The sequence below is a fragment of the Gavialis gangeticus genome, unplaced genomic scaffold, assembly GCF_001723915.1.
Source record: "Gavialis gangeticus isolate Ggan-Ray unplaced genomic scaffold, GavGan_comp1, whole genome shotgun sequence".
Taxonomy (NCBI): Eukaryota; Metazoa; Chordata; order Crocodylia; family Gavialidae; genus Gavialis; species Gavialis gangeticus.
This window is the reverse complement of record NW_017728992.1, coordinates 119787884-119798875: the sequence shown is the minus strand read 5'-3', so window position 1 is coordinate 119798875 and position 10992 is coordinate 119787884. Positions and strand designations below refer to the sequence as shown.

General features: G+C 39.3%; 1 protein-coding gene across 3 annotated transcripts in view; it reads left to right on the top strand.

The window, feature by feature from the left end:
* The window catches only part of LOC109304693 (kinesin-like protein KIF20A), a 29418-nt gene extending 22528 nt beyond the window's left edge, over nucleotides 1-6890 (top strand). For 2 of the 3 annotated variants that reach the window (XM_019527458.1, XM_019527450.1), the window contains 5 exons: nucleotides 529-694; nucleotides 2229-2342; nucleotides 2423-2494; nucleotides 4525-4644; nucleotides 5916-6890. In XM_019527458.1, coding sequence (XP_019383003.1) covers nucleotides 529-694; nucleotides 2229-2342; nucleotides 2423-2494; nucleotides 4525-4644; nucleotides 5916-6191 — 748 coding nt within the window. In that variant the 3' untranslated portion in view covers nucleotides 6192-6890. Of the gene's footprint in view, nucleotides 1-528; nucleotides 695-2228; nucleotides 2347-2422; nucleotides 2495-4524; nucleotides 4645-5915 lie in introns of those variants that run through there. The other variant, XM_019527465.1, reaches the window with a different exon arrangement.
* Nucleotides 6891-10992: the final 4102 nt, after the last annotated feature.

The following is a 10992-nucleotide window of genomic DNA, read 5'->3' as shown; positions in this document are numbered from 1 at the left end:
TTTTCCCCCCCCCCCCCCCCAAGTTTATAGCTCTCCTGAACTGGCCAAACCAGAGACATGTGTATATGGGGGAGGAAGAGGAGGGGGATCCTAGAATAACCAAATTTTAGAATAACATGCCCACAAAAGCTCCCTGGAGGGTGTGTATTAAATGACATGCCTGCCTGCATGCAGTTTGTAATACCACTGCAAGAAACTTGGGACTGGGGGACTTGCTAACTTTACTATCAAAAAGCCCAATTCTGGGTTCTTTTTGTTGCTATAATGTAACTAGAACTAACTAACCATCTTAAACCACCACTAACACAAATAGAGTGAATTTACTATAGACTTAAAAATAAATGTTGGAGGACTATATGCTTCTATTCTTGTAACTTTTCACTTGAAGTAACTGAAAATCATGAGAAGAAATTCTTTTGAGCTTCTACAGATTATATTTGTAATTATGCAAAGTTAAAGCCCTTTAAACTTTCATAAGGCTATTGAGTGTTCTAGCATACAAGTTAACTTTAACATATCATCCCCCAGTAAACGCCTGGAAGATGTGAAAGAAAGTTATGAAGATAAACTGGAAAGTAAATTTGAAATGTATAAAGAAGCTATAAAGAAACATGCATATATGTGTGCAATGGAACAAATAGAAGACCACTATGTTCCCATAGAAGAATTCATAGCTGAACAAGAGAAAGTTGAGGTATGATTTCATTTGGTATTCTTTTAACAGCCTGGTGCTTTAAAGAGAGACTACAAAGAGCACGCATCACTTCCCTTTAAATTAAGAAAAAGGGTGGGGGGGAACTTGCCTCAGAACAGAATTCTTTCTTCAGCTGTGACTTTGTAAACTAGCCAATTCAAATTAAGTAGGGACAGGACAGTTCACCTAAGTATAGTGTGAACACTCCAATGTCCACTGAGCATATTGTGCTAGTACAGTAGGATATCAAAGTTACTGCTGTTTGTTTGCCAAACATGTACTTTGAGCATGTAGCTAACTAGCACCAAACAGTTGCTCTGTGTGGAAGAACAACTGATAGACTCCACCAGACTTCCTGCTCTTCTTGATGTGGACTTTATTACAAATAGAGGGAAGGGTCATGCTACTACATAACCAGTGTGCTTGTTAGCTGTGTCTTTGACACAATTCTATAACCTTGCTCAGACAGTTCCCTCAATTTCCTCAGCCTACACTACCAAAGAAATGGGTGATCAGGAAGATGATCACCATTCCTCTGATTAAGAGCATGCTGTGGTGAATTGGGTGTGACACTGTGTCAAAGGCCTTTTTAAAATCTAAGTAAATAACATCTACCTCTATTCCTTCATCCAAGCATTTTGTTACCCAGTTGTAAAAAGAAACTAGGTTAGTCAGGCAAGATCTGCCTGCTGTGAACCCATGCTGGTTGTCCCTCAGCATTATTTTACCTGCTGGTCCCCCACAAATGTGATCCTTAACAATTTTCTCAAAGGTCCTGCTAAGGATTGAGGTGAGGCTAACCAGCCTATAGTTATCTGGTTTGTCCTTCCTTTCCTTGAAAATAGGGACCACGTTGGCCCTTTTCCAGTCCTCTGGAACCTGTCCTTGAATACCACAAGTGCTCAAACAGTCAAGCCAGTGGTTCTACTATGACTCCAGCTAATTCCTTATGTACCCTAGGATGAAGATAATCAGGGCCTGTTGACTTAAATACATCCGACCCCTCCAAGTGCCCCTTTACTAGGTCAGCGCTAACAGTTGGTGGGTTGGGATCTATCTCACACTTACCTAAAGTCCCATTTTTGGATGCATGCCTGCATCCGTGTTCAGGAACACACATGCAAAGAAATCATTTAGGAGCTCTGCTTTGGCCATCCTATCTGTTTACTAGTTGCCCTAATCCATCTTGAAGGGGTCCTATGTTACCCTGTGCTTTCTTTTTGCTTCCTATATATTTAAAGAATGACTTTTTGTTATCCTTAGCTGCCAGCCTAAGCTCCATTTCTGCTTTGGCTGTCCTCACTGCTTCCCTTCAAGTTTGAGCCAAGCAGGTATACTCTTCCTTGGTGGCTGCCCCCTGCCTCCACAGCCTGTAGGCCTCTCTTTTCCCCTCTAGGCTCTCCTGGATTTTAAAAAGTAAGTGTATCATACTTTGGTATGATCAAAGAATAGACAAGAAATTTAGTTGAATAGACAACTTTTGTGTCAGTGGCAAGCCTTTACATCAGTCTATTGATTGTGTTTCTTTGTCTAGGATAGAGATAGGAAAATATTACAGTTGAAGCTACAACGTGGTGAGCAGTCTGATGGATTGTTGGCTCTGGAAAGTCCAAGTTCCATTGTACATGCTACAGAAGGTGAAATTAAAATAGGTAAGGATCTACTATGAGTGTTTGTGCCAACTTCAGTGCACCCCTGGGATAGAATACAAACCGGATATCTTTTTTGCCAGATCTTAAATACAAGGAGATGCAGAGAACCAAAGAACAATTGCAGAGAAAGTGTGAAGAGCAAGATGAGGTATCTGTTTATCTATCTATCTATCTAGCTAGCTAGCTAGCTAGCTATCTAATCATCCAAGTCTAAGGATAAGAGGACTTGGATGATTAGTTGCAGTGATCAAGAGTTCTGTTCTGAGAGGCACACCTTTAAGTGGTCATGATCCCATCAAATGAGGCAAGATCAAGAGAAAAATGTTTGTACCTAGTATACCAAGGCATTATTTTGATACTTCAAGCAGGTGTTAGCCTCTTGCATTTTTGCATCTAGTGATAGTTGTTTCATCTGTAGAGACAGTGGGAGTTGGAAATAATTGAGGCATGGTACTAGATGAGACTCACAAAACATGTTGCTGTAGCCTCAGATTAAAACAAAATGGCAGTATTGTCTGTAGCTGCCAAACAGACATAAATAAGGCACAAAGAGAGTGATAATAGAGACTGGGTTCCAGAGCACTTCCTTCATAAATGAGTAACTTGCCTACAGGAAAAACAGTTTTATGTTGGGTGTTAAGCAAATTACAGTATAGCTATCCCTGATAAGCAAGTAGTGTCTAGTAGCGTTAACCCAGCTCCCTAATTCTTCCTCCACCATCCCAACTTTCCCATTTAAGATATGGATATAATATTTTTTTTAAATCTATGAAAGTATTATAATTGGGGATTGGAACATAGCTAATGATCCAAAAACTAAATTAGGGACTTGGTTGGCCCCCTATCACCGCTGTGCTCCAGCCCAAATACTTCCCAACTAAATGAATAACAAACAATTGTTCTGATAAGATAAAGAAAAAGGTAGTCAAGAAATTTAAGCTCTGCGCAGTTGTTTTTTGCGGAGAGGGACTTGGGGGCAGGGGGTTGATATGGGGTTTTTTTAATGCTTTAAATGTCCTTGAGTAGTTTAAGGCTAGGGACAGACATTACACACAGACTGGTTTAAGTGATCAGAAACTGGTTTAAACCTGTAACAGAACAGCTGTTCAGTGCATATTTACCAGTCTGAAAATGGCTGAAATTGGTTTGAGAGAAACCTGGTTGAATGTAGTATCAGATTGAACTGATTTGGGTCAAACTGTTTTTTGCAATGTCTGTCCCAGATCCCTTGCTGGTTTAAGTTAAATCAAACACCCCAGCATGTTCTCTGGGCTGGGTGGGGCTCTCTGTTCCATAGCAGGGCTGGCCCCTCCTCTCTGCTCCCTGGCTGCAGCTCCAGCAGAGACTGCAAGCATCTGCCTGGCTTCTGCTTCTCCCCCCAACAGCAGGGATTCCCTCCTGTCCCCTCTGCTTTACACAGACGCACAGCATTAGCTAGCAGACCAGGTGCTGGCTATGGTCTGTGCTGTGGCAGCCGGGATAAAGGTAGAATCAGCAGGTAGCTGGTCATGTCGCTCTATAGTTTTCTTAATGGGGTGATAGACACCATGTTATCCATTCCCTGCTGGGCTGGTGGGGTGGGGAGAACCCCTCCCAAATCAGAGCGTCCTGCTGGGGCCTGGCCACCCCCCCCCCCCCTTCCCCCCAGCTCAGTATTGTGGAAAGGAAAGGGAGGGCTGCTCTGTTACTCCCTGGCTTTTAGCCTGAGCCACCTGCATTTTTTTCAGTCCAGAGGGGATGTCTGTCTGGTTACAAACTAGTTTATCCTAGCCAGGTTAGGCTAACCTGCAAAGTTTGAATCAATTTAGGCTTGGGCTTTTTGAAAGTCTGTCCCTAGCCTAAAGTGTCTTGTAATTCTAGCAGCAGTTTTAGTTTTTACTGGTCTTTCTGTCTGTATGGCTGGATGCAACTTTATTGGGTTCAGTGAAATTGCACTTGCTTTCTCCAGCAGTGAATTTGACCCAACAAATATTCGGTTGTATTTCAAAGATGATAGAAGTGCAGTTGTAAGATTCCATTCAGTATGTAACTACTTTACTCGTTTTGGCCTTGTTTCTGTGCATTGCTAATATTTTGCAAATGTTTGAACTGTCTGTACAAGAGCATTTTCTGAGTGTGTTCATACTACACATGAAGTTCATTATCTTTCAAACATCTTTAACCATTAATGTTTTGCAGCTTATAAAATCTTTGAAGTTTAAAATCCAGAAATTAAATGAAACTGTGCAAGAAGTTAATGAAGCCTGCAGTAAAACAAGTGAAGAGAACAGTACACTGAAACACATGTTGATGCTCAAGGTTTGTCAAATACTAACACAACCTTTTAAATTGACTTGTAATCATTAAAAGCATCACATAGTTTCTGAACAAGCTTCTTGCAAATGAAGCATGCTTTTTGATGCTTTTAGTATAATGTTTGTCCTTAAGTGGACTGCTGGCTGAAGATCTTTATAGTTGTGTATGGTCAGTCTGTAGCCTACTGAAACCTCTTGCATTGCTTTCTGTTTTTCGTACGGGTAATCTGTATGACCATGTTTTGACTAGCATTTGGGAGGGAGCTGAATATGGAAAATGACTCTTAAATCTTGCTACACCTGAAATAGATCTTAGTTTTGAGTATTGCTGGATGTGTAAGATCTCATTAGGAATTACCAATTGTCAGATGCCAATAAAAGTTGTATTCAGAAAGAGTTCTGAAAAATGCCTAGCAAACCACAAAATTAGTAATGTCTGAGGTTAAGCAAGCTGCCGGTATGCACACATTTTGGTAAACAAAACATAAGAATATTTGGCTTAAGCTATGGTGTCTGTTCTGGAGAAAGGACTAAATTGTGTAAGTATGGTTTATGGGTGAAATGAACAATTAGAGCTGTAGTCTAGCTTCAGATGCCATCAGTTGGAGATTCAGTGTGGAAGAACGGGACAGAATGCAGTAGTTACTTAACATTGGCCATGGAATAGCCCAGTTTCATCCCAAGAAGTTATGAAAATGAAGACTGGCTAATATCACATTGAAAAACATTCTTTCTATATCACTTAGAGCACTTGCATGAAAACAAGAGCTCCTCAGTCCTCTCACTGATCTCTTTCTTATTCTAGTCTAAATTTAAATAGAGGTCTGCTGTAACTAGTTACCATAGAGAATTCCAACTTTGGGTTTAGAATTAAAACATGATCAGTGTGTTTGGTCATGAAAAAAGATCCCAATGTTTATTTGCATAGTATTTTGAATCCTACTTTTAGGTTCAGGGCATATATTGATAATTGGAAATTGAAGCTTGGTAGTATGCCAGCCATGGTATTTAAGGTGCTTTCGTTTCTAACTGTGATGTGATTACTGTAAGGATTCATTATAAAGCACTTTAACTCATTTCAGCTTCACTCCTAAAACTTCAAAAATACACTTTTGGCTTTTATGAATTTGCCTTTAATTTTTAGCTGCCTATTCAGTAGATCACACTAAATCTAATTTGGTGAAAATAATTCTCCGTAGTCTAGGAAATGAAGATGATGATGATAATACAGCTCCTTAGTACTCGTATAACCAATGACGTGTCTTAATTTTATAGGATCAAGAAATGAGAGGCCTTCAGAACTGGGCTAAACGTGTCCTTGAGCTTGAAACTACAGTGTCTTCTCTGCAAGAAGAACTTGATGAGACCAAAAAGCAGTTATGGTCAGAGGATCTTAAGCGCCGTAAGCCAAAGAGAGGTTTGTTTACTAACCTAAAGTCGACAGTAGCAGGTACTTCTAAAACACCCATCAGCAAAGCTGTGGGGAAACTTGAAGAGTGTCCAACTCCTTCAAAGAAACAAGTTGCATTAGCATATAAAACAAAAGAATAACATGAAGACTTGAATTATTAGTGTGTGCATCTGACAGGGCCTAATTGCTGCAGTTCTGAGCTGGTGATAGTAACAGTGGAAATCTTAGAAAAGGAGCCTTGTGGGGATGAAAATTTACTTTAAGGCAGTTTGTTCTTTAACAGCTTATCTTCCAAAGTTCTTGTTCCTAGCAACAAAATAAGAGCAGAGTTGATGGAAGAGAATATGTAAAGGCAACCCCCAACTTGGGATTCTTGTTTGACTTTGGGAATATCTGTGTTGTGGAAAAACTACAGAAGTCCTTGTACACTGCAAAAGATTAGTGTGGCACTCTTCTTTCTATTTGTTATTACTCTTTCTTAAACTGCTCAAAAGGCATTTACAATGACTATCTCACAAAATCAAACAGCTTGTTTTGCTTCAAGATTTTATAAATAGTGGTGCTGGCTTTCTCACTGTTCACCAACTGCTTGATTTGAATTAAAGCATTAGTCTTTTTCCATGCTTAACCTCAACACTGGGTGTGACTTAACTCCATTGCAAACTGAAACCTCGTGAGTATATTCAAAAGATGGACTAGAGAAGGGCCACTACATCCCTGAAGAGCCTCTGCCACACTAGCAGTTACCTTGCTTTTGTAAAATAATTTGTTTTTAATTGTGTTTGTATCTGTATATTTGTTTCTTGCAATAAAACTTTGGGTTCTGTCAAGTCCCTTAATTTCAGGTTTATGACAATCCTTATTTTACTTTTTCTGATGATCTAGATAGGTTTAAACATGACAGAGTTAGGTCAAGCAATCAAGCTGTATCTGAAGCATAAAATGCTTAAAATTTGGGATGAAGAGCCTGAACATTGCTTACTAGCAATAAATACATAAATAAGACTGCAGGGATGTATTTGCTAGCTGTGTTGGTCTGACACGAAAAGAAATGCAAAACTGTAGAACTCTTGGTTCAGAGATGATACCTTTTTATTAGACCAACTAAAAAATGCAAAAAAAATCTTTCTTTGCAAGCTTTGGGACACATGCACCCTTCTTCAGGCTGAGGACAAATCCAAGATATTAAAAATTCTCTTAAGTAGAAAATAAACTTTATTTTGCACAGAGGAACTTTGAGGCTGGAAGTCTGTTTCCCCTGGGTCTGTGAGAGTTGCTCCTTGATGTGCTGATAAGGCAGTTCTCATCCCTGGAGGATGCTGTATTTTAGCTGATTTTGGAAATAAGCTTATTACTGTTGAACAAGGAGGAAACTTTTTTTTTTGAGCCTCCTTGCCTTCCTGACATCTCTAGGGATGAGAACAGCCTTATCAGCACATCAAGGAGAAACTTACTACAAAGACTCTTGCAGACTTAAGGGATCAGACTTCCAGCCTCAAAGTTCCCCTGTGCAAAATGAAATTTATATTCCACCTTAGAGGATTTTTAACATCTTGGATTTGTCCTCAGCCTGAAGAAGGGTGTGTGTGTCCAAAAGCTTGCGAAGAAAGATACATTTTATTAGACCAAGACATACGGGATAGGTATGAAGTAGGAAGAGTGTGCCCTATGCATGGTTTAATTTGACTGATTTACTTAGAGCCAGCTACAGGAGTTGGAGTTGTCAAAGATAGACCCACTGCTTTAAAAATAGTCTACAGGTAGAGAGTGAGCAGATAAGAAGGATAGACACAGAAGCTGACTTTGTACTGCCATAAAAAATTTTTTGATGGTACAAAATGAAAACAAATAGATGTCCATATGCTTTGTTGTGCCACTGGTTATGGCACAAAGTAGTAATCTGTGCTGCTTTATTATGGCAGGCATCTATTTGGTTTATGGTGGGCAAGCACAGGCAGACTGGCGCTACCTGAATTCTCCAACTGTTCCGGGTGGGCAGTTGCTCTTGGGGTTTGGTTCTTTATGCCCCAGAAACCCTCACTGCTTGAAGATCCCATTTTTGCATGGGAATTATCTGCTCAGCTTTCCCTGGTCTCAGACCTTGCCAGGGGTGCACTTCTTGAAAGCAGGGGAAAACATTAGTCTGCAAAATGAAGAGGGGATAGTAGGCAATGTATCTTTTGCCCACTAGTGGATCAGCTGGAATGGAACACAACCCAGCATATCTGATCTTCATTTGGCAATGTCTATTACTAGCCAAAGTAAAAGACCTTTTGGCTGCCTCTAGGTCATCTGTCCAGTTAATAATCCTACCCACATAATGTACAGTATATAAGGGGGAGAATTATCCTTACCCCTAACTACATATTTATCAATTACCTGCAGTTACACAGCAGGTAGCTAATGTTGTAGGATTTTAAAAAAACCACTACATTAAAAGGCATAGAAATATATTTTCAAGCAGAAGCAGCTTAATGATTACAGGTGAACTGGGATACATGCTTATAGTATGAGAGTTGGTTTCAGAGAGTGACTGGGGATACTAGCTTAAATGTTAGTAGTCTTGGATGGAATATAGTCTAGCACTGCTAGTAAAAATCAACCTTGAGGAAAACCATACTAGGTCAGGATGTGCCCAACATTGTGAAACAGTAAATGGTGCAGCTTTACTCTGCAACAATCTTGGACTAATGTTACTGCACTTCAAAGTCCCAGTTTCTCACTTTCCTTATTCTTCTCATCCCTTCGTCGGAGCCGAAGCAAATGCTGAATTTGTCTACTTGAGTAGCTGACTCTGCACTGGCACAATCTGGTGCACCATTTAAACATGTAAGTGACACTGGATCAGATTCTGTAGTTTTAAACATAATTAAATGAAACCCCTCATTTTGGTTTTGTACTGGAAATCTCCAGCTCCAGAAACTACTTCAAAGGCAATTAAAAGGTGGCTACCATGAAGCTCTCCAGTTCAAGAAGTTTCAGTGTGAAGTAAAAAAAATTCTCTCTCAAATCATGTTGCAATAGTACAGTACAGTACAGTACAGTACTTGATGCTGACCCCCTGAACAGGAAAGGAGACACTGGGATTATTAAGTAAAGATCACTCCCTACAAAGCAGTAAAATCTCTTTACAAAAAGAATAGGCCTTGGCTGATACTACTTCCACCTTAAAGATTTGGCAAAAAATGTTATTTGTATCATTCTATTCCATTGCCCTTTGGATCTACCTTCACCTCCCACCAGAGGGCCATTCCCAAAAACTTATGGAAAACTTTGAAGGCATTCCCCCCTACCTACTATTAACACATGGGACAGCACACCAGTATCTCTCCCTCCCCCCTATTCTACTGTATTTTAACCAATACATAGTTCAAGGACTATAAATGGTTACAATGTTTCTTATAACTTCTAGAACATAAGTCACCCTTTGCTTCCATGTGTAAGTACATGTCAAGGCTTGCTTTTCTCTTGCAACAAATGAGAGCTTCTTAATAGCATGAGGGAAACCCCCTTTGATAGCTGTTTAGAGGACACTTCAGTTACCACTAGCTGTAGTTTGTAATTGTGGGATGAAACCATCTGAACTACACATTTTGCTAAATGTTTGACTGGGAAACAATCTCTAGCTTCTCAACTGCTTGTCAGCAGTAGATGGGTATAAGTGGCAAGCTGTGTTGAAATTTGATTTGCACATGAACACTCCAAACAAGGACCAGACCCTATATTTTGTGCCTGTCTGGGTAACAGCAGTTTTTCTCTTGGATTCTTGCAACTTTTCAAATTAAAGTGTTTTTATTAAAATAAAAAAGAAATCAACATACAATAAACAATATTTACACAGTGGAGCTGAAAGACTGATTCATTAACTTCAGATACTAGCTTCTTTCATTCAGAAATTGAAAAAAGTGTACTTTAAATCAAGAAAAGCAATGAATGTTTATACTGATGAATGCATTCAGACAGCAGAAACACTAAAGCCGCATGGATAGTTAGCTTTTTCTTTTTTTAAAAAGAAAGTTTGCTCTAGATACTATTTGGCTTAAACTTATGCAAAAAAATCTAGGTTTTGGTTTTAAGAACCAGCTGCACTTCATAAAAGGGATACTAGTCACAGTGTAGCTGCACTACAATTGCACTTTTCTTGCTTTCCACCTTAATCATAACTGTGAATGGTGCCCTTAAGTACAACTTCATACATATCCTATTAGTGAAGACTGGGTTACTTAGTAACACCACTGGGTACTAAGCAGTTACTAATTTATAACCAGAAACTGAAAGCTGGACCCCAGTGCATGGGAGCTCTCTCTAGGTCTGGAAATTTTACAAGGAAGCTGCAGTTAACTATACCACTAATCCCTTGCAACCAAGCTTCCAGAGCTGTGGAAAGCCACACAGGCCAGATGACATGGATTCACAGGTCAAATGTTCCACAGGCCAGAGATTGACCACTACTGCTATGAACTTGTAAGCTGTGACAATTTGGGGTAATTATTTTTAAAATGGGTTTCAGTTCAATTAGCTACAGTGGCAAAAAGGCTAGGCATTCTACTCTATAACTTTAAAAAAAAATGCTATTGAGATACTAATGAAGCCATGTTTTGTGACATGCATAGTTATCAGATCTTGTTCTTTTCAAAAACCAGAGGAAATTGTCTTTGCCTTCAGTTACAAAAACACATCCAGGATGGAAAAAGATAGTTTGAGCAGATAGTTCCATGCATAAAAGTGTCTCTATTAATTCAAAACAGTGTGCTGCCTTTTCTGGCAGATTGAGCACACCACACTGTTAGAGTGCAATTTTACAGTATCGCAGGTGTGTCTCATTTGACAGAGATTAAGATGCTCTTCAAAATTTAACAGCAAGAGGTGTCAACCAATTAAATTTAAGTATAAAGAATTACATTTGACTTTTTTTTTTTTTTTTTTTTTTTTTTTTTTTTT